Source organism: Zeugodacus cucurbitae, chromosome 4, assembly GCF_028554725.1.
Source record: "Zeugodacus cucurbitae isolate PBARC_wt_2022May chromosome 4, idZeuCucr1.2, whole genome shotgun sequence".
NCBI lineage: Eukaryota > Metazoa > Arthropoda > Insecta > Diptera > Tephritidae > Zeugodacus > Zeugodacus cucurbitae.
The window spans coordinates 30,472,155-30,496,049 of NC_071669.1; the positions used below are offsets into that span (position 1 = coordinate 30,472,155).

At 37.1% G+C, this 23,895-nt stretch overlaps 1 protein-coding gene and 2 long non-coding RNA genes across 6 annotated transcripts in view; 2 read left to right on the top strand and 1 right to left on the bottom strand.

Moving 5' to 3' along the window:
- Window positions 1–3,473: 3,473 nt before the first annotated feature.
- Window positions 3,474–10,232, bottom strand: LOC128921456 (uncharacterized). Of its 2 annotated transcripts, XR_008470900.1 has the most exons (5): window positions 6,459–10,232; window positions 6,132–6,396; window positions 5,922–6,074; window positions 5,526–5,777; window positions 3,474–5,242 (listed from the first exon to the last, which is right to left on the bottom strand). It is a non-coding gene; the product is annotated as an uncharacterized LOC128921456 (long non-coding RNA). The 2 variants fall into 2 exon arrangements; XR_008470899.1 differs by having other exon boundaries at window positions 5,526–6,074.
- A 163-nt stretch (window positions 10,233–10,395) lies between these two features.
- Window positions 10,396–23,895, top strand: part of LOC105218409 (uncharacterized) — a 94,511-nt gene continuing 81,011 nt past the window's right edge. The window contains exons 1-2 of one of the 3 annotated variants that reach the window (XM_054229201.1): window positions 10,396–10,540; window positions 10,697–10,948. In XM_054229201.1, the coding sequence (XP_054085176.1) occupies window positions 10,751–10,948 (198 nt within the window). In that variant the 5' untranslated portion in view covers window positions 10,396–10,540; window positions 10,697–10,750. Of the gene's footprint in view, window positions 10,541–10,612; window positions 10,949–23,895 lie in introns of those variants that run through there. The other 2 variants (XM_011193971.3, XM_054229200.1) reach the window with 2 other exon arrangements.
- LOC128921455 (uncharacterized) lies at window positions 12,890–17,377 on the top strand. The gene is made up of 2 exons (XR_008470898.1): window positions 12,890–13,022; window positions 13,086–17,377. It is a non-coding gene; the product is annotated as an uncharacterized LOC128921455 (long non-coding RNA).

The window sequence follows — 23,895 nt, forward strand, 5'->3', positions numbered from 1 at the left end:
CTTACTGACCACGCAGCCTTTCCAAACCTTTTGAATGAGCGGAATCTCGCATGGGCGATAAACTCATTTAACCGTTCATACCAGCGCAGCTGCAGCAAGCCATCAAAACATCTTGCAGCTGGTTGGCCCCATCTATGCGAACTGTATTAGATTGGGTCATATTCCGAGGTCTTGGAGGCAGGTTAGAGTCACGTTCATGCCCAAGGCCAGAAAGAGCTCGCATGTCGTGGCCAAGGACTTCAGGCCTATCAGTCTCTCCTTTTTCTCGGTACATCAGGTGAAGGATACCAGAAGGTCTTTTATCAAGCGCGCAGCACGCTTACTGTAAAGGGCAGTAGACACCGCCTTACATACTGTGGTTACTTGGATAGAAAAGTCTATCGCACGCAAAGATTTTGCTGTGGGAACCTTTTTCGATATCGAGGGGGCTTTCAATAACGTTCCGGCGGAAGCGGTAATTGGAACCCTGAATTGGTTCGGGGTTGAATCCAACCTTAAGAGCATAGAGGAGAGAGCTTAGAAGGCCTCGGATGCCTTATATTGCAGCATAGGAGCCATCGGAAAAATATGGGACCTATATATGAAACTATAGTCAAGCCTATTATGTTCTAAGGGATACTCGTGTGATGGAAGTCTCTTAAAAGGCCTCACTAGTAAATAGGCTAGTAAATGTTCAAGGAGCGGCTCTCGTAAGTTTAAGTAAGGTGTTTAGCGAAAGCTGCTGTTAGACTTAGGGCACTCAGGAATCCTCGCACACTTCGACTTCATCCCAAGGTTATTGGATCATCTCCATGCCGCCGAGCATAGCTCTGGTAACAACCTCTCTGCTCTTATTCCTTAATGACGTACCTTAGGCGGGAAGGAGTCATTGGAGGAGAGGCGCGGTGAGCTTCTTCACGGATGGGTCGAAGTTGGCGGGAAAGGTTGGTAGGGGAGTCATCATCATCAACAACCTTAGTTTCAGGTTTCCGATTATTGCAGCGTCTCTCAAGCGGAAGTGGCTGCTATTAAGGTAGCGATGGATATATTGCTTCGAAGCGTACCGACCTTTAGGGAGGTGACAATCCACTCGGAAAGTAGAGCGGCGATACTAGCCCTGAGTTCACTGACTATGCGCTCAAGGTTGGTCAAGAGATGCCTATCCTCAATGTCGGTGGCATCGTTATTCTTTTCAATTAGATTAGTCTGGGTTCCTGGCCATTGCCAAATCGCTATTAGAAGCGTGGAAGCTTGTAGGAGCACCGTTGTCCTATTGCGGTTTGCTAATGGACAAGAAAGAGCTTTATTGGATCTCAGTTTTTCGAGCATGCTCGCGAAATAGCGAATATATAAGTTAAAAATCTCTGCAGATTTGTAGTAGGTTAAGGGCGCTTGTTCGACCCCCTATTGTTAATCTAGGGGGGAACCAGGCTTCACAAAGGACTGTCTTTTAAAGTTTACGTGTGTTTCCTTTTGGGAAACAGCCTTACAACCTAACCTAGTGCCGTCTTATCGGATGTTTACATTGTCCACGCTTCTGCACCATAAAGTAGGACTGGAAAGATGACGGACTTGTAGAGTTTGGTTTTTGTTCGTCGAGAGAGGATTTTACTTTTCAATTTCCTACCCAGTCCATAGTAGAACCTGTTGGAAAGTGTGATTCTGCGATTGAAGCTCAAGCATGCACCTTACCTTATCAGCTCTTCGCCGCTGTATTAGAATAGCTCGGCCGGTAATCCATCGGCCCCGCCGCTTTGTTGTTCTTTAAGCGGGTAATTGCTATTCCAATTTCTTCACGGTCGAGCAATGGAACATCTGTTCCAAAGTCGTCGATTGGGGAATCGGGTTCGCCATTTCCTGGTGCTGTAATTTTACTGCCATTCAGTAGGCTGAAGAAGTGTTCCCTCCACAAACTCAATATACTCTGGGCATCAACACCTAGAACTCCGATAGAGGTCCTACAGAAGCGTGCTCTGGTTTTCAAACTCTCAAGCCTTTTCGTTAAATTTTCGAGTATTACCCCTGTCGGCCAGCTTGTCAAGCTCATCTTACTCACGCATTTAGGTCTTTCTTTTTTGTCTGCAAATGCGTCTCGCTTCTCTCTTCAGCTCACGGTATCGTTTCCATACCACTCGTATTGCGGTCGATCGCAACATTGCGAGGTAGGCAGTCTGTTTTCTCTCCACTGCGAGACAACAATCCTCATCATACAAACTATTTTTTTTTTTTACATTTCCGAAACACAATAGTTTCGGTTGCAGCTGTACGTAAAGAGGTTGATGTGTCGTCCCACAGTTCCCTTATATCGAGATGCTGATGAGTGCTCTCAGAGAGCAGGATGTATGTATTTCCTTATGCTGGAATCTAATACTACAGATGACCATATTTCGGGCTCCGGCAACGTCGATCAGCCTCAGCCCATTTGGCGATGCTTCATCATGGAGGCTGAATTTTCCGACTGTTGTGCAAAAGACACCTTTTTTACCCACCCTAGCGTTAAAATCGCCAAGCACGATTTTGACATCGGGGTGGTGCAGCGCTCATAGGTACGTTCTAGGCGCTCATACATCGCCCTTCTCTTCCGTCGGGGCGTGGACGCAAGTAAGCGATATGTTGAAGCCTCGCTTTAATTCGGATTGTGGCTAGACGTTCATCCACCGGAGTGAATGCCAGGAGTAGACGACGGAGTCTCTCCCCCACCACGAATCCCACCGAATAGATGTTACAAGGACCCACCTTCTTCCGTCCTTGTACCGTCAATCGCAGTTTTTAAATGGCCTTTTCTCATCATCCAGGTGGGCAGAGAAACCTACCCAATTAAGGGTTCGGACATTCCAGGTTCATGCCCTTAACACGTTGGCTGACAATGTATCACCGGTAATCACAACAAAAAAATACCCCCAGGTGCCCGTGTATCACCGGTGATCACAGCAAAAAACTACTCCCAGTTGCCAAGCAAAAAAATACATGTTGTGCTTTGAGTTACAACGGGATTTTTTTACCATGAATAAAAGTCATGCTCCCGACGCGTTTGATAATGTTTTTTTGCTGTGATCACCAGTGAACACTTGCTGTTTTTTTTAACTGTTATTTATTTTTTGTAATGTGTATCACCGGTGATCACATTGCGAAATGGAAATCAGTGTAAAGCTAGAGTTCATAGCAAACAGTTCAAGTATTCAGTGAGAAAGTGAAGTGAAGTTGTGAAGTTATGAATTCCGAGGAAATACGGGAGGTGTTGGAATCAGCAGAAGATTCCCAGATTCCAGCAGTGTACATCGAGTGATGACAGTTTCCTAGAAGACCAAGATGTGGGTTTTAGTAATATCGTAGATGAACATCAGTCGGGAGCTACGACAGAATGGGATTCGCCTGCCACCGGAGAGACTTTGAAAAATTTTGAGGGATGCATAAGTCTACCCTATGCTTCGCAACATGATGCCGGCTCGCCATTTGAGTATTAACGAAAGCAATTCCAATATGAAAATATCTGACTTTCGGCAAAATATAATTCTAAATTTAAGTGGAAGAGATAGCGCTTCAATTTTGCGAACACCTCCTCAAGGCAAACACATTTTGACGACATCAGTGGAAGTAAAAAAGGACGGAAGGCGAAAGAGATATCGCTGCGGAGGCTGCTATTCTAAACTGAAGACTGCAACCTCTTCGTCAGCTGCAAGGAAGAAGGCGAAACTTGTATCCACATACTGCGGACAATGTCCTCGGTCTCCATTCTTATGCCTCAATCATTTTCAGCAAATACATTGAATTTATATAATTTTTTTGTTTACAGGAATGAATTGCAGTTTCCTATTTATAATTGAGTATTATTTTTTTAAGTTGTGTTTTACTATGAAATTAAATATTTTTTCTTTTAAAATTAACTTACGTCATTCTTAAAACTCCTTCCGTTAAGGCCCCAGCCCCTAAATTCTAGAGACCTAGGCGTGTATCACCGGTGATACATTGGCACCTGGGAGTAGTTTTTTGCTGTGATCACCGGTGATACACTGGCACCTGGGGGTAGTTTTTTGCTGTGATCACCGGTGATACATTGGCAGCCAACGTGTTAAATCGTAGTCCTTATTACGTTTGCAGTGGTCGGCTTCAAAATTGGGGTTTCTCTTCGGAGGCTGTTGCTTCCTGTTTGTTGGTACCCTGCGCACAACCGCATAGTGGGATACTCACTTCAAACGGATGTATGTTGGCTACCCAGAGGATACTTGGTCTAAGACCGGAAGTCGTAAGCTGCTTGAACCACATGCAAAAGAATCGTGTCTGGCCACTCTCGAGTGAGTGACAGTCAGAAACTTCCCTCGCTTACGTAACTTCTACACTCCATCCTTTTAAAAACGGTGTGAAATTATTATAAACTCATTACTCACTTATAGTGATGGAGTCACGAATTCATTCGAATATCTGTCCAAATGAGTTTATTGAAGTGAAAGGTTTTAGTACGGTAACAATGAAATTCCTGTTTGATGTGTCGCTGCCGTCTTTAAAATGTTAGCTGGCTTCAAAGCAACATTTATAGTCAGCCATCGCTACGTCGTGTCGTGTCGGCTTCTTTGTGTTCACAGCATGAGTATTATTTGCTAATAAATTCCCATTTTTATGCACTTTTATTACATTTCTTTTCAGGAAAGTATTTTCGCCACATCTGATGTATTTCATGGAGCTAATGGCTATTTATTATTATATGGAAATTTTTTTGTGAAATACTGAATTATAGAAAAAAAATTTTAATTTATCAATGAATGTATGTATAACTTTTTTATAAACAAAATCTGTATGTTCTTATTATTCTTCTTCTTCTTGACTGGCGTAGACATCGCTTAAGCGGTTATAGCCGAGCTCCCCATTTATTCTTCGCTTTTGCAGTTTGGTGCCAATTGGTTATACCAAGTGAAGCCAAGTCCTTCTCCACCTGGTCCTTCCAACGGAGTGGAGGTCTCCCTCTTTCTCGGCTTCCATCAGCATCGAACACTTTCAGAGCAGGAGCACTTTCGTCTATTCAAACAACATGCTTAGCCTAGCTTATGTTCTTATTGAATGTTAAAACTCTTATTACGTTATTGTTAAATATGCAAGTGAATTATGCGATACAGAATTCAGAGCAATAAAGCGGAGATAAAGTATTACTCCCATATAGGAAGGTAGATATACTTGGTGTTGGTGCGGGGAATCCTACCAGCAGTTCTTCAACATCGTTCGAACTAGAATACTCGCCGTATGCTGGAAGAAGCACACAAAAATCGTGCACCTAGAAATACAACACAAGCTGAACTTACAATTTATAAATTTTGATATTATGAATGTTAATATATAAGTTTTAAAAGTTCGCAATACACTAAATTTATTAATTTAAATGTAAAATATTGATAAATTCGCATTTATATACAATTAAATGTTAAATTAGAGTAGAAGGACATCCTTGCAAGACGGATAGAGTTACTTATCTTATGGTGCAGCGGTTAGCCGTAAATAAAGCTTGTATTTTTTTTCGCGATCACACTTGTTCTAGCATCAGGAAAAACATTACTCACTTCTCGGACATTTCGGTGTGATTATCTTGCTCTCTCCATCTCATTGATTTTGCAGCATATGCCTTTCTGCTCTAATTTTCCATTGTTTTGAAAAGCCACACGTCACTGTGGTTAGCAGGGCCATCTGAAATCGTTTGTTTGCTTCATCATTTCCATGGTCACCCCTTAGTCACAGGAAGTGGTCATTTGTGAGGTCACCGCCTCGTTACTAAAATTTGGTTCAGTAGTCACCTCGTTCATGCTACTGGTTACCTTTTTTCGTTTAGAATTAAAAAATAGAAATTTATATTTATTAATATTATTTAATTGTATCAGGTATTTATATTTATAAGAAGGAAGTTCAGCTTAATAACTCTTGCATAGTCAAATCAAAATCAAGATGAACAACTTCGGCACCTCAATGTTGCTTTTTGAGCTCTGTTAACAAGTTAACTATCCATTGTGTATATCCAAGGTCATCTTAGGAAACACTGTGTTTAGCACGTCGAAAATAAGTAGAAAACTGCTACTCCAAAAGTCCGATTTAATTTTTTGTACATCATTCAATGCCTTAAAAATATGTGTAGTTGGTTAGAAATAATTACAATCTGTGTTCGTTAATAATACCTTTTGTTGTAGCATATTTTGTGTTGTATTTCTAGGTGCATGATTTTAGTTCCTTCTTGACACAATGGCCAAAGAAATGCGTGTCCTATTCCATCATACTGCTTATTTGGGTTCGAATTTGTATTGTACGATTGAAAAGCAACTGTCGTTGTAAAAGTTGATGACCAGATGTGCGTTGTAGCTCGCTTTGCCTTTTAAGAGACCATTTGCTGAAATTATACTCCTTTAAAATACTCCAAAGTACCCAGCCAATAATAGTATCTATCTTTTAAAGGAAAATTGATTATAAATATAAAATAATATCAGTAACAAATTAATAATACGCACTTATTCATTCACTCCAAATTGGCTTTTCAAATGAATGGTGTCCATGGCGGCGATTTTTGAACATTGCAGTGTGGTATGTGCATCTCTCTCTTATACATTGAAAAATTAGTGTTAATGAATGGTGCTATTCTAACTACCGAGATTGCCCCTTAACTACAAAAAGTTGGTATTGGGTATGTGTTGGTAAAAACGGAACATTTTTGCATGTGTAGTGGTGTACGAGTTAGCTCCGTGTTGTAGGGATAGGGAGCGAGCAAGATAATCATACCGACATCCAGTAAAAGAGCAGGAATGGTAATTTTTTCCGTCTGCTAGAACAAGAGAGACCAATAAAATAATACAACCTTTTTTTCACTGGTAACCAATGGACCATAAGATAAGTAACTCTACCGTCTTGCAGGGATATTTGCTTCAAAGTAAAATATGTTTTTTTTTATTTAGCGTCCGGCACAAGAGAAAGTTAAGGTAATTTCTTGACCAATTGTTGCGTATGTGTGTATGTATTTAAGTTATTGAAATTTCTTTGAAAGTGTTGGAGTTACTCATAACTTGCTGTGAAAGTAATATTCAGACCACTTTTTACGATTTCAGCACCATCATTATTAAATAAATCAAATTACAAATTTTATATTTTCATTTTAAAGAGGTGACTTCAGGCACTGATACCCAATGGATAAAGAAAGGAATGTCCTATAGCGTGGGGCACGATAACTTATTAAACGCATGCTCGTAACCACTGGATAACAAAAAAACTTACATATCAACTAGTTCTTTCGGTTGTACAAATCATTAACACAGCCAAAAGGTGGAAGTAAGCGATAGTGTTTTATTATTATTTAAAATTCTAAGTGAAAAAGGGAAAGTATCTTCTATCATTATTGGCCTCAACCAACACTGGATTTGTTAAGGCGTCTTTTCTTGTCCGATACGACAACTGCACATAGCTTCTTATGTGACAACCCACACCGAACAAGACGAAACAAAAACCCATGTTCGTGTCCTGGTTTGTTTGAAGAGCTGTTGTCGAGCTTCTTAGCCAACGCACACCAAATGCGACAAATTTGTCTCAAACCGTGTTTTTTGTCGAACAGTACTTGCGGAACAACGACGCAACCCACAACGAATGAACAAAACAAGATGAAAGAAAAACACGTTTCGTAGCTTAATGCTGTACCGTTGTTTTTCAAAGACAAAATCACGCATTTTATTTATGCTTTCATTGTATATACAAGTAGACATTGTGTATACAAGTAGACAATGACACGGAAAAATTTGTATTCTTAATAGACACTTTATTGTTAAAATAAATGTCACGCAAATGAACTAATAACAGAATATCTATAGGGCGAAATAACTTCCGAAATGAATATTGAAGGCAAATTTATTTTATTTTATTTATAATGTAAGGTTGCGAAGTATTTAAATATATAGTAAAAGTCCATTGTAGATATCGAATCGATAATAGCGAGCCATTCCTCTCTTTCCCTCGCAATTCGGCACCAGTTGGAAATCGCAAGTGTACCCAGGTGGCTCTCCACTTGGTATTTACAAAGGAGTGCAGGTCTTTCTTTTCCTCTGCTTCCGCCGACGGGTACTGCAACGAACATTTTCAAAGCAGGAATGTTTTCGTCCATTCGGACAACATGACCTAGCCAGCGTAGCCACTGTCTGTTTATTCACTGTCTGTTTATTCACTGAACGATATCAATGTCGTCGTATAAATCGTACTGCCAATCGTTTCATCGTTGCGGTATTCGCCGTTGCCAATGTTCAGAGGACCATGAATCTTGCGCAAAACCTTTCTCTCGAAGTCCCCAAGAGTCGTCTCATCGGATATTGTCACCGCACATGCTTCTCCGCCATACATCAGGACGGGAATAATACGCTACTTGTAGAGTTTGATTTTGGTTCGTCGAGAGAGGACTTTACTTTTCAATTGCCTACTCAGTCCAAAGTAACACCTGTTGGCAAGAGTGATTCTGCGCTGGATTTCGAGGCTGACATTGTTCGTGTTGTTGATGCTGGTTCCCAGGTATACGAAATTATCTACGATTTCGAAGTTATGACTGTCAACAGCAGATATTTCGTCTTGTCCTCATTCACCTCCAGACGGGAAAAGGCAGAACTAACGGCGCGGTTGTTGCTTCCGATGATATGAATATCATCGGCGTAGGCCAGCAGCTGTACACTCTTATAGAAAATTGTATCTTCTCTATTTAGCTCTGCAGCTCGTATTATTTTCTCCAGCATCAGGTTAAAGAAGTCACACGATTGTGAGTCACCTTCTCTGAAACCTCGTTTGGCATCGAATTGCTCGGAGAGGTCCTTCCCGATCCTGACGGAGCTTTTGGTTTTGCTCAACGTCAGCTTACACAGCCGTATTAGTTTTGCGGCGATACCAAATTCAGACATAGCGGCGTAGAGGCAACTCATTTTCGTGCTGTCGAAGGCAGCTTTAAAATGGACAAAGAGATGGTGTGTGCCGATCCTCTTTTCACGGGTCTTTTCCAAGATTTGGAGCACGGTGAATATCTGGTCAGATGGAGATTTTCCAGGTCTAAAGCCACACTGATAAGTTCCAATCAGTTTGTTAACGGTGGGCTTTAGTCTTTCATACAGTAAGCTCGATAGAATCTTATAAGCAATATTGAGGAGGCTTATCCCACGGTAATTGGCGGAGATTTTGAAATCTCCCTTTTTGTGTATTGGGCAGAGTACACTGAGATTTCAATCGTCTGGCATGCTTTCTTCCGACCATATTCCGCAAAGAAGCTGATGCATGCACCTTATCAGCTTTTCGCCGACGTATTTGAATAGCTCGGCCGGTAATAAACCGGCCCCCGCCGTTTTGTTGTTCTCTTTCACCAATTAGTTGTGAAGAAATGATCTGCAACAAAGGTTGCCACGAAACCAGAAAAAGACGTTCACAGTTAATGGGGAATGATCTCAATTCAAGAATTTTGCAATATCAGACGCACAAGTTTCTGAAATACCCTATAGATGATTCAATTGTTTTTGAATAAGTTTTTTTTTACTAAAATAGAGTGTTTGAAAACACCATTATCGCAATTTCGTACAAAGTCGCCAGCATCAACAAATATTTTTTTCATTTTGTTTCAACGCACACCAAACGATCTAGCTACGTCGCATTGTGTTTCCCTTGGTGTAGGTTAAAGCACAACACGTTTTTGTGTCTTATTAGTCAAAGACGTCAATTCATGATGTTGTGAATTTAATTAATAGTAGCTATCTTCGAGGCAGCACTTGTGTTGCAACCCTGTGTTAAAATATCCTTTTATTCATGCGCAATATTGTTGCACAATTTTCTTTGGTGAAAAAAAAAATTACCACTTCGTTTCTAGCAGCGTCCATGCTTGACGTTTTATTTAATCTAATATAATAAAAGAATATACTTTTTTGACAGTAATTTGTCCTCGTGAATGGACTACAAAAGTAAAAATAAAATTGGCAGTACTAACGCAAACGCCGATTGAATTTTTACTGAGATATCCGCACACTCTCTTTCTTGTTGCTTTCACATGTACAATTTTTGACAAACGATGAGCGCCCAGAGATAACGAGCAGAGAGATGACCAATCGATTACATCTATTAGAAACTGTTTTTTTGTGATTTCCATGGGTGCTATATTATTATGGAATAACGTAGTTGGTTTACAGAGAAAAGTTGAATCAAAGTAAAAGTTACTAAATAGTAAAATTCACTAAAACAGAATTATTATTAGATTTCATAACTCATCGATGATTGAGCTTGAGAGCGCCAAAATTGAGAGAACAAGAAAACAATTTTATAAAATGGTTTATATACAAATTACTAATTTTACATATACTTTACTTGTAAAATAAAACAATTTTAAACGGATATTAATTTGACATTATTTTAAATCTGTGTACTTAAGTATTATATGTACTTATGAAGCGATATAAAAAATTGATATCGATTTTAATAGTATCCGGTTTTCTTGTGCGAATCCATAGCGATGGGAATTAACTAGATTTGCTAATTGGTTGTTTTTCATTTTCTTCATTCGTTTGTGGAAAATCATCAGTTTTAGTCGTGTAAAGTATGTCTATTACTGTTAAAAGCTAGTTATTAAAATACTTGCTAGTTGTATCTGTTTTTATTATATGTAGTGCAGAAGACAATAACATATGTGTAGTTCATAATATATATATTTGCACAAAGTGGGTATAAGTATTTTGTGTTTCATTCCATCCAGGTTTTTAAGGAATATTTACGAGAACAACTAATCTGTAAATCTGAGCAGAAAGACATGAGAAACGTTTATGATCAGAATTTGTATACGAATAATGAATATAATAAAGAAAATGGAAAATTAACGAAAATATCAAACCCAGAAAGTAATGAGTGGGAAGCTCCTTTGGCTCAAGGATTATATGACCCTCAGAATGAGCACGAGGCTTGCGGCGTTGGTTTTATCGTTTCTATTGATGGAAAACAATCGCATAAGGTAATTCTTGACATATTTTTAAAAAATATTTACTCCCCGAATGACTGCATATAAATATATTCAAGTATAAAATAAAAAATGAGTTGAATATTCAACAAATAATGTGCGTTATAAAATCATATATATTTCACATATAAATATCGAAAATAAAGCAAATGAAGTACATACATATATATATATGTTTAAAATGAAATAGTTTGCTATATATTTTCGTGCTGGCAATTCTCGTTTAAGATACTAGTTCAGAAGATGTACGATATATCAAAGAGGAGCTTAAAATGTCACTTCAAGGTCAGACATAACAAATGCTTCATAGGAGTAGTTTTTAAGAGGAAATCTTTATTCTTATACATATTGCAGTATTTAGTATTATATATGGTTGTACTAAGTGTAGATACTAACTTTAAAATTTGATTCCTAGTAAAACATAATTAAATTCATGGATACCGCAAGATAAATAATTGCTAAAATTAAGACGATTATATATATCAATCAACTTTAATTAATATTACAGTTAAACTTCTATAACTCAAAGATCTCCATAACTTGAACTCTTTAATTGGCAATATCGTTTAGAAATCAAATTTCATACAAATTTACATCCATAACACAAACTTCCCTAACTTGAACTCTAGAATTTAATATAGAAGCGTAATATCATAGAAATTTCCTTCTTTGAATCGAATTTTTTTCACCAGGACATACAAAATGTAAAATTTTACTATCAATGCCGAATTATTACACGTATGAATTGCATAAATCAAGACAAGAGCCAAACAATAGTTAACTACAACGAACAAAATTACAGGTTAAATGTTTTAAGAGGCTATACCACTGGAAGGCATGCAAAAATAGGCGATTTTCGTGGATTTTTTTAAGATAGTACTCGATCGCATGTTTCGAATATTTTTTGGACATAATTAGTTACATTTCCAGCTATATTCTAAGAAAAAAAACATGATTTCGGCTGAATGAGTAGCTGAAACAAAAAAAATCAAACTTTAATAACAGTTGAAGGGGTTTCCTATACAATGTCTTACGATTTTTGAAAAATATTAAAAATTAACAAAATGGCGTAGTTCTAAAAAAAGTCGATTTTTTTAGGTAAAAAATTATCGTTTTTTAATTCCACATTAACAATTTTCCAGAATCAAAAAGAACGTCGGTCATTGTATAGTAAATATATTCAAGAATACTCTGTTTAAATTTGAAGAAATTTTGAGAAATGTCGTTTCGAGAAAATTGCGTTTAAAGTTTCGATTATAGCGGTTTTTTTTTTGAAAAATTGTGTTTAATTGAAAGTGAAAGCCTCTCTAACTGCCTTCCCTAAATAAAAACGTTGGTGGAACGTTTTTTTCCGCTCATCGTTAAAGTCGATGCGCCATCCCTAAATAAAAGCGGCAACTTTACGTCAAATATCAAAATGTTTACTTGAATTGTTGTTGTGAAACTTTATTGAACGGAGAAACTTCGTTTTTCGCAGCCAACTTTACTTCGGAACGCTTTGTCAAAATAGAAAATTTCAACCGCTCAGCGTAACCGTCGCGTTATTTAGGTATGCGCCATACAAATTGTATGGGCATGAGAAATTTTTGACAGTTTTTTGCCGCTGCCGCTTTTATTTAGGGAAGGCAGTAACTCGAAGCTTGTTTGTGGATTATGGAGATTCGACTTAGTGAAGTTTAACTATAGTTCATTTAAAAGTTTGGTTTAAAAGTAAAATTGGTTGAGTATGGGCTTTTTCGGTAATGCAAAAAATGCTGACAACTATTTGTGGTTTTTACAGCTGTGTTATGTCGTCTCATGCATGACATTCATTCGAAATTGTACTGTGAGTAACTTTAATATTCGGTTTTTTTATTTCAAGCACTTTAAGTGCGGATAAAATGGTTAAAATCAATAATGAAGAAAAATTTTTATATATATATACATATCAAAATTATTTTGTTGGAATAATATAACAAAATAATTAAAATTAATAAAACACTAAAAAATTCAAGCAACTTTAGTATTCGGTTTTTTTTGATAAATTAATAGAAAAGCGTTTTAAAAACCAACATTTTTTCAGTTTTAAGTACTTTGTGTTACTTTTTATAACTTCGCTCAAGCGATTTGACATATTCGATATAATTTTCAGAATGTAATTGTCGCCTATTTATACCATTCGTCTTGGAGCCGTGTGTTTAATGCGATGAGAGATGAAACCGGGTTTTGACGCAACGCCTGTCCAATTCACTCCATAATTTTTTGGTTGGATTTATGTCAGGATATTGAGTCGGAGTTTCTATAACTTTGGAACAATTTTCAAGCAACCAAGACCTTAAGGATATAGGTTTTATATTTTGGGTCATTATCCTGATATAAGTTAAATGTGTCCTAAATACCAATTTTGATGGCGGATTCTTCCAAACTATCTCTCAAAATTTGCAGAAAAGTGTGCTGGTTCATATAAGTTAAATGTGTCCTAAATACCAATTTTGATGGCGGATTCTTCCAAACTATCTCTCAAAATTTGCAGAAAAGTGTGCTGGTTCATAATCCCATCAATGAAATCGAAAATTTCCGACACTTTTGGATGACACACTATAAGATATCCACCTCCGTATTTCACCGTCGGTAGTAAGTTTCAGTTTTAAAGCACTGTGTTGTGTTTACGCCACACTATTGTCCTTCATAGTATATGTTTACTACTCTTTGGCATTCAAATTTTTTTTTTTCATTATTGATTTTAACCATTTAATCGGCACTTAAAGTGCTTGAAATAAAAAACCGAATATTAAAGTTACTCACGTATATCGACTTTATTAACTTAAAGGGTAAACGAGAATTATATTTGGTCACATTTGAAAAAGCACAATTTATATAAAACTAGCTATTAGTATTAAACAAAGAATGAAATAAAACACTCATTTCACACAATTAATACATAAATATAGTGAAGATTTGGTACACCGACTGCTGTGACATATAATGATATTATATATATAACATTTCCAAATCAAAAACTATTTTAATAAGACCCAATGTTGACTACAAACCATTCTCGAATCCACCTGAAGGCAAAAAATTTAATTCATACACACGTACTGCAGAATATTACATATAAAGATACGAATCATAAAAATATGTACAAATTATTACTTGCAATAAGAAAATAGTTCCACTAAATATAATTTTGTTTCGTAATTCTTTTCTGCAACTACAGTAGTTTTCCGAAATAACGAAGACATTAATTGTCAGGCCTGTTCGCTATATCGTATTTTTCGTTAATTCGAATACTCACTTAGAGGTATTTTTATCAATAAAAATGAGTTATATATCCGTAAATTGCAGTTTAATAAATTGTTTTATTAATTATTTGTTAAAAAATGAAAAAAAAACATAACAAAACAATTCAAATCCAGTAAATTCTTCCAAAATGGATCAATTCTGACACTCATACTTCTATTTGGTGCTGATCAATAATTTTAAGCTTTTTTATAAAATTCAACATTTTTTCAATTTGCACATTTTTTTTAATTTTTTCCAGTTTTATTTTTAATTCTGGTTCGATGTTATTTGATTTTTTCCTCTTTCTTCATATGTCTTCTTCATGTTGTTCGTTAAAATGAGTACTTACAAATTCTTGATGTTCGTTATTTACGGTACTCAATGTAGCAAATTTGCTTGTTCGTTATAAGCGGTTTTCGTTAAAACGAATATTCGTTATTTCGGAAAACTACTGTACTTTGTATTTGCTGGAAAATTTTGAAAATTTTTTGCGATTCAGTTGTGCAATGGTTGCTTTTTCTAATCACTTATGGGTCAAAAACCCATATCTCAGGAACTACTCGACCGATTTCAATGAAACTTGGTTTGTAATAGTTTCCTTACATCCCAATGATATGTTGTGAAAATAGGCCAAATCGCTTCACAACCACGCCTACTTCCTATATACCAGAACTTTGAAGACAATCTGAATCGTTTACTTTACAATATATAAAGTAAATACTAGTGAAGATATCGGTGCAGAACTTTGCACAAATACTATGCTAATAGTGTGGCAGCCCCATTCTAAAAATCGCCGATATCGGACCATAGGTTTTTAAGGCCCCATATATCGAACACGAGGACCTCGGTGCTTCTATCCTAATATTATGGTTTCCAACTTTCAATGGACATTATACAATATATATGACGAATATGTGGGTCAAATTGTGTATTATATAATATAAATAAAGTTAAATATATAAATTGCGAGAGTATAAAATGTTCGGTTACACCCGAACCTATGGTGCCAAGAAATAAGTGTACCAAGTTTCATCAACATATCTTAATTTTTACTCAAGTTACAGCTTGCACAGACGGACGGACGGACGGACGGACAGACAGACATTCGGATTTGAACTCCACTCTTCACCCTGATCACTCTATAATACTCTCTTTAGCAACATTTGTTGCGAGAGTATAAAAAAATTGTATGCGAAGTTAATAAATAAAATTGTAAAAATCTATATCTTACAGCTTTTTGAAAAATTTCGAGTTTAATTGAAAATTCTATAACTCGAAGTTTTTTTTGTGGATTATGGTGATTCGAGTTAGAGAAGTTCCACTGTAATCTGTGATATCCTGCTCTTGGTCTTGGTTTCATTGTGCTCTTTGAAGATATAATCACTCTAATCACAGACCATTTCTTCAGCTCTTTTCGATGGGGATTTCCTTTAATATGTCATAATAGAGCTCTTTCAATCAATTGTGACCAGTTAACCAGTTTTCCCCAAACTATAAGCCATAAATGAAATTGTTAAAAAAAATACGATGGTCGTGAGCACCTCGCTATAATTTTGTTGTGATAAATCTGGGAAAAATGCTAAATGACTAAAACAAAAACTTTCAATTTACAATATATTCACTGAGTGGTAATTGTGTAAATTTATTTTGTAAGCATTCCATCAACAATTTTTTTAAACAAGAGTAAAAGTTTTAAACTTTATGATTTTTCGGCACCCCAATTATATTCGGTATTGTTACATACATGCATAATTTAATGTTCAAATAAAAAAAGAAGGAAGGGTTAAGTACGGGTGTAACCAAGAAATTTATACCCTTGAAATTTTTTTTATAGAATTTTTTTAAGACACAATTTGTCCTTTATATTAAATTCGACATAAAGTCCTCTAGAATAACGAAAATAATTATAACAAGTAAGGAAAGGTTAAGTTCGAGTGCAACCGAACATTTTATATTCTCGCAATTTATTGCTATATTTTTATTAAGATAACACACAAATTTACTCATAGATTCGGCATTTCACTCATTTTCACCACCAAAGTACACTATATTCAAGATTATACGCTCACTTAATTTTGCTAAGGTATCTCATATATATATGATATTATATTATATATTGAATTTCATTCGAATCGGTCGGGTAGTTCCTGAGATATGGTTTTTGACCCATAAGTGGGCGATGCCACGCACATTTTCCATTTTGCAAATAAATCTGAGTGCAGCTTCCTTCTGCAATTTCTTCTGTAAAATTTAGTGTTTCCGACGTTTTTCGTTAGTGAGATAACCCACTTTTAGTAATTTTCAACCTAACCTTTGTATGGGAGGTAGGGGCGGTTATTATCCGATTTCAACTATTTTCACGCGGGGGCCACGCGGGGGACGGGGCCACGCCCACTTCCCCCAAAAAAAAAATTACATCCAAACATGCCCCTTCCTAGTGCAATCCTTTGTTCCAAATTTTACTTTTATAGCTTTATTTATGGCTTAGTTATGACACTATATGTGTTTTCGGTTTTCGCCATTTTGTCGACGTGGCAGTGGTCCGGTTTTGCCCATTTTCGAAAGAAACCCTCTCACGGCCCAAGGGACATGTGTTCCAAGTTTCATTAAGACATCTCAATTTTTACTCAAGTTATCCGTTGCACGGACGTACGTACAGACAGACATTCGGATTTTGACTCGTCTCCTCACCCTGATCATTTTGATATATATAAAACTCTATATCTAACTCGTTTAGTTTTATGCCTTACAAACAATCGTTATGTTAACAAAACTATAATACTCTCTTAACAACTTTTGTTGCGAGAGTATAAAAAGTATATGAGAATGCGGACTGGGTCATTTCTGAACCGATTTCACTAATTTTTGCCAACAATCTATAATATATCCAATATTCACTTAATATTGCTAAGATAAAAACACCTTCGAGTTAGAGGGACTTCCGAGATACGGAAGGTAATTTGATGAAATTTGACTTCTATTGGCAAATCAAGAGTTCGAGTCATGGAGAACTTCATGGTTTAGAAGTTCGAGTTATGGAAGTTCAACTGTACATTATTAAAAGAAAAATATCCCCTAATTTCAAATTGAAATTATTTTGTAAAAGCATACATTTTAAGAATATTTTTACATATATATAAAAATACCATTCATTTTACTAATACAGTAATCCCCGCTTAAGTGCTCCTTCTTAACATGCAAGACTTTTGAGACACTTAAACGGGAAAGGCACTGAAATGACTTTTTTTGATTTTTTGATTTTTTTACTTAAGCGGATCACTGTAATATATAAACATGTTTTTTATACATAGAGTATGTGAACTTAACAGCAAGTACATATGTATTACACTTATTGCATTTTAGGTAGGCAAGAAAGACAATGATTTAAATTGCATTGCCTTTCAAGCTTAAAGAACGAGTAAGCATTACATTGCATTGTCGTGGGCACGAACAAGTGTTGCTTATTTATGTCTTTTGTCTTCGTTGCTTATTTATTTCACTGGTTATATTGTTTTAAATATCATCAAACAAATCGCATGCATGTTAGTGGACACCGCGTCGTTCATTAAAAAACTTGCGCCTTAAAGCATATGAAAATAAAAAAAAAAACAATGTTGGTAAAAAGACATATGCGGCTGCTGCGCGATATTGTTGCAATACATGAGCATTGGACTGAAGAAGATTGGGATATGGAAAGTTAAAAACAAAAAAAATATATATATAAAACTTTATTCACTTTATTTTTTATTTTAAAGGTAATATGGTCTGATGAGGCGAACAGAAATCTTTATCAGTCTGATTGACTATCCCGGTACATACACAAGACCCAAATATGATTAAACCAAACCAAGTTTCCCAAACAGTAAAGCATGGTGGCGGGTCAATTAAGGTTCGGTGATGTATCACCTGAAATTATGTAGGTCGTCTGGTACGCATTGATGGAGTCATGCGTAAGGAGCAGTATATAACCATTTTACAACAAAATTTGCCGACAGTCGTCGAAAATTTGCGTCTTGTTGCTGAAAAAGTTATCTTTAACCTTTAACCGATTTTGTATCCAAATGTACAACAAATATGTCCAACCACTCTTTAAAGAAAGCAAAGGGTTTTTAGACCAAAACATTGAGTTTGCTTTACGTTATTACTTTTAAACATACTATTATTAAATTACCAAGTTTTGTGATTTTAATAAATTTAAGGCTACAAAATTAAAAACAAAAATAAAATCATTAAACTCGTTTTTTTTTTGTTTTCGGTCTATTTTAGAATGGATCACTGTTGGGTGTTACAGTTTTGCTCATCACTATATGTACATATGTATATCAAAGTGATCAGGGTGACGAGTAGAGTTGAAACCTTGGGGGTTTACTCGAATGAAATATTGTTCACATTCGCAAGAAAGGTACCATGTAATGCGATTTACGCATAGAAAATTTCCCCTTTCATATTTGTAGTACTTTATAATTCGAATTTCGAGATGAAAATAGAATTTTTCTTGCTACAAGACCGAAGCTATCGGAGCAGATACAAAATGTAAGTATTAATTTACATAGATAAAAAGTTATATTAAACAAGTAAGGAAGGGCTAATTTCGGGTGTAACCGAACATTTTATACTCTCGTTTATTTATTTAATTTTATTAAAGTAGGACTCAAATTGACCCATATATTCATATAGTATATGGGGGGCCCACGTAATTTCTGGACCGATTTCACTCATTCTGGCCACAAAGCTTCATTATATCCAAGAATATACGGTCACTTAATTTTGTTAAGATATCTCACACTATATCTGTGGTTGCAATAGCAATCTCATTACAGTGGCAAGAAACACGTGTATCAAGACTCATTAAGATATCTCAATTATCCCTCAAGTTATCGTTTGAACGGACAGACAGACATCCTAAATTCAACTCGTTACGTCATCAAGATCCCTTTGGTATATGTAACTGTATATTCATACAATTTAATTTTAGTTGTTACAAATATCCGCATTTATCAAAAGGGTGATTTGATACAGCGGACACTACAAAGTCTTCTTCCAATTTAAAGAAATGGATAATTTACCACTTAAATTCAGTTGGCCCAATTGCGGGACATTGCTTGATAGAATTTGTATAATAGAAAGTAATTAACTTAAGAGTGGACAGCAAAGTTCACTTGAAGGCTAAGATTAAATTAAATACTGCAGGGACTGAAGGAAATCCTTCTATTCACCTAGAATTGAAAGGGTTTGTATTATTATATATGGACCATCCATAACTAGATTAAGAGACTCACTAGAGTTTGGAGCAACGCAGACTTTGAAAATAACAACACAGAGTCCATTTTCCAAAAACAATTATTCGAATTAACAATAATGTTTACAAAGCGAGAGTCCCAAATGATCATCGTATTGCACTGCTTTGTGTATCCAATACAGAGTCAACCCCTTTTTTTTGTTCTCACGCACGATTTGCATTGGCCCCTTAAGTTAGACAGGTGAATACGCCTACGTACTAAACCCTAACACCAGCATTTGGTCGTGAGGCCAAGTTTTACCATTCGGCTCGTCAATTACACCTTTCCGGTTTACGTATGGTTAATCCTTCTACTTTCGATGCGTTGCCACTCTTGTCTTCTAAGTTCTTGCATAACTACCGTTGTCCATGTTCCCACTTTGTCCCAAACCGGCTTCAACTGGATCATGTAATGCACGATGTTATCAAGCGGCACTCGATTAGTTGTCAGCTCACATACCTTCGCATACCTACCAAGCATTCACATACCTCGGGTACGAAAAGAAGATGTGTAAATCGTTTTCTCCAACGCTGCCACAGAAAGAGCAGTTCGTTTGGTCATCGTGTTCATATTTGTATAGATCTTCTGTGTAACATCCATGCCCTGTTAAAAACTGCGTAAGGTAGAAGTCAGTTTCTCCATGTTTTCTATCTACCCACGTTTGCACACTTTTAATAAGCAAGTGGGTCCCTCTCCGCGACGTTGCTGCATCCCAACGTTTCTGTCATTCATTTAGACTCCTTTGTCTTTCCTGTTTCTTCTCTTCTGTTGTTAGCCGCCTACCAGAGCTTTTTGTTTTATTATATATGTTCTCTTGATTTCCATGACCATTATTTCTGGGGACATGATACCTGCCATGACTTCAACTGCCTCATGTGATACAGTCCGATAAGCACACGCAATCCTGATCGCACTTAATCTTTGCTTTTTATACTCTCGCAACAGCGTATAATAGTTTTGTTCACCTAACGGTTGTTTGTGTCACCAAGAAATATAAGAGTTAGATATGGAGTTATATATACATAAATGATCAGGATGACGAGTGGATTTGAAATCAGGATGTCTGTCGGTCCGTCTGTCCATGCAAGCGATAACTTGAGTAAAAATTAAGATATCTTAATGAAACTTGGAACATATGTTCCTTGGCACCCTGAGGAGGTTGCTTTCGAAAATGGGCGAAATCGGTCCACTGCCACGCCCACAAAATGGCGGAAACCAAAAACCTATTCAGTGTCATAACTAAGCCATAAATAAAGTTATGAGAATGAAATTTGGAACATAGGATCCCATTAGGGCGGGGCACATTTGGATGTAATTTTTTTGGAAAAGTTGGCCTGACCCCACCCCCAAATAGGTTTTTTGTATATAACTCGCAAACCAGTAAAGCTATATAAACCAAACTTTCTGCAGTCCAAAAATGAATGACATCGGATAATAACCACGCCCACCTCCCATACAAAGGAAAAACGGCAGAAACACCAAATTTTACATAAGAAATGGCAGAAGGAAGCTGCTCTGAGATTTTTTTACAAAATGGAAAATGGGCGTGGCGTCGCCCACTTATGGGTCAAAAACCATATCTCAGGAACTACTAGACAGATTTCAATGAAATTCGGTATATAATATTTTCTTGACACCCTGATGACACGTGTGAAAAATGGACGAAATTTGTTCACAACCACGACTATTTCCCATATAACTCATTTTTGAATTTCATCTTATTCCTTCACTCCAAGGCTTGGGTGTGGCACGTACCAAGCCGTTTTTGACAAAATCTTTTAAGGTTCCAACAGACATATTTAAAGTTAGAGGTGGCTTAGTTTAGTTCAGTATCACAGTCTCGCCAGATAATAATGTCAGTGTAACCTTTGGCATCGCAGTTGAATACAGGTACTTTGAAAGTGCGAATTTTTCGAGCATTCTCTGATCTTGCTTTTACAATTCATCGATATCCAATATCCCTTATGAACTATTTGTCGTCATCAAGCATGGCAACGAGGAGATTTTCTGTGGGACCAAAATGTCCATTTCGTTGGAATACTTTGTCGACGACTGCGTTCATATCGGAATTCAAATAACGACTTATGTTAATGGTTTAGTGGAAACAAAATATCCATTTCGTTGGAGTACTTTGTCAACGACTGCGTTCATATCGGAATTCAAATAAGGACTTTGGTTTATGGTTTAGCTGCGTTAATGCACGAAGAATTACATTTAATTGTAAACCACATTGTTCCATAAACTTTCATAACGTACGTAGCTAATACAACTGCTTTTCTTCTGAGTCAGTTTAAGTGGCATACAATGTTAGAATTTGATTAGCTATTGTTAGCTAAACCAGAAGACAAGATACCAATTCTGAAAGCTGTCGAATAAATAATTTTGGTCGGTACTAAGCTATTCCATAGTTATTTCAGGTAATATTGTAGGTATATTGGAACATTCAACTATCGGTATTGTTTGACAAATTTGTAATTGAGATCCGATGTCGCCCGAAAAGCATTTAGGTTTGTAGTTTTTCCGTCGCACCCAACAACAACAGCTAATTCACTCAGCTTTACCGATTTAAATTTCAAATGTTATAACATAGTCGGCCTAATCATTGAATCCGTTTCGATCGAAAAATAGTTCGATTCGATCGAAAAATTTTACGTCGGAATCATTGAATTCATATCGAAAATAAAATTTACGATACACATTATCAAATTTGTCGATAAAACAGTTTCATGTTCTCACTTTGTGGTAAAGTAGTTTATCGACGGAATCAATGATTGCATGAACATTTTCGATCGAAAATCTTTATCGTATCGAAATCGAATTCGCTGCGGATTCAATGATTAGACCCAGTGTTTTTAATATCATCAGCATCTCGGTATAAGGGAGCTGTGGGACGGCATATCAAACTCCTTACGTACAGCTGCAACCGAAACCATTGGCTTTCGGAAAAGTAAAAAAAAAAAAAACAGCTGGTATGATGAAGATCGTCGTCTCGCAGTGGAGAGAAAGCAGACTGCCTACCTCGCAATGTTGCGATCGACCGCAACACGAGCGGGATGGGAAAGATACCGAGAGCTGAAGAGGGAAGCGAGACGCATTTGCAGACAAAAAAAGAAAGAGACCGAAATGCGTGAGTAAGAAGAGCTTGACAAGCTGACCGACAGGGGTAATGCTCGAAAATTTTACGAAAAGTTCTGGCGACTAAGTGAAGGTTTCAAGACCGAAGCACACTCCTGTAGGACCTCCAGAGGTGATCTAATTGTTGATGACCAGATTATACTGTGTTTGTGGAGGGAACACTCCTCCATTCTGCTGAATGGCAGTGAAAGTACAACACCGGATGATGGCGAACCCGATTCCCCAATCGACGACGATGGAACAGATGTTCCATTGCCGACCGCGAAGAAATTAGAATAGCAATTACCCGCTTGAAGAACAATAAGGCGGCGGGGCCCGATGGATTGCAGGCCGAGCTATTCAAATACGGCGGCGAAGAGCTGATAAGGTGCATGCATCAGCTTCATTCCGGAATATGGTCGGAAGAAAGCATGCCCGACAATTGGAATCTCAGTGTACTCTGCCCAATCCACAAAAAGGGAGACCCCACAATCTGCGCCAACTATCGTGGGATAAGCCTCCTTAACATCGCTTATAAGGTTCTATCGAGCGTACTGTGTGAAAGACTAAAGCCCACCTTCAACAAACTGATTGGACCTTATCAGTGTTGCTTTAGGCCTAAAAAATCAACAACTGACCAGATATTCACCATGCGCCAAATCTTGGAGAAGACCCGTGAAAAGAGGATCGACACACACCATATATTTGTCGACTTTGAAGCTGCTTTCGACAGCAGTGATTTGGTATCCCCGCAAAACTAATACGGCTGTGTAAGTAGACGTTGAGCAAAACCAAAAGCTCCGTCAGGATCGGGAAGGACCTCTCCGAGCCGTTCGATACCAAACGAGGTTTCAGACAAGGTGACTCGCAATTGTGTGACTTCTTTAACCTGATGCTGGAAAAAATAGTTCGAGCCGCAGAGCTAAACAGAGAAAGTACAATCTTTTATAAAAGTTTACAGCTACTGGCGTACGCCGATGATATCGATATCATTGGAAACAACACTCGCGCCGTTAGTTCTGCTTTTTCCCGCCTGGATAAGGAAGCGAAGCAAATGGGTCTGGTGGTGAACGAGGACAAGACGAAATATCTTCTGTCATCAAACAAACAGTCAGCGCATTCGCGTCTTGGCTCCCAAGTCACTGTTGACAGTCATAACTTTGAAGTTGTAGATAATTTCGTATACCTAGGAACCAGCATTAACACCGATAATAATGTCAGCCTTGGAATCTCACGCATAATCACTCTTGCCAACAGGTGCTACTATGGACTGAGTAGGCAATT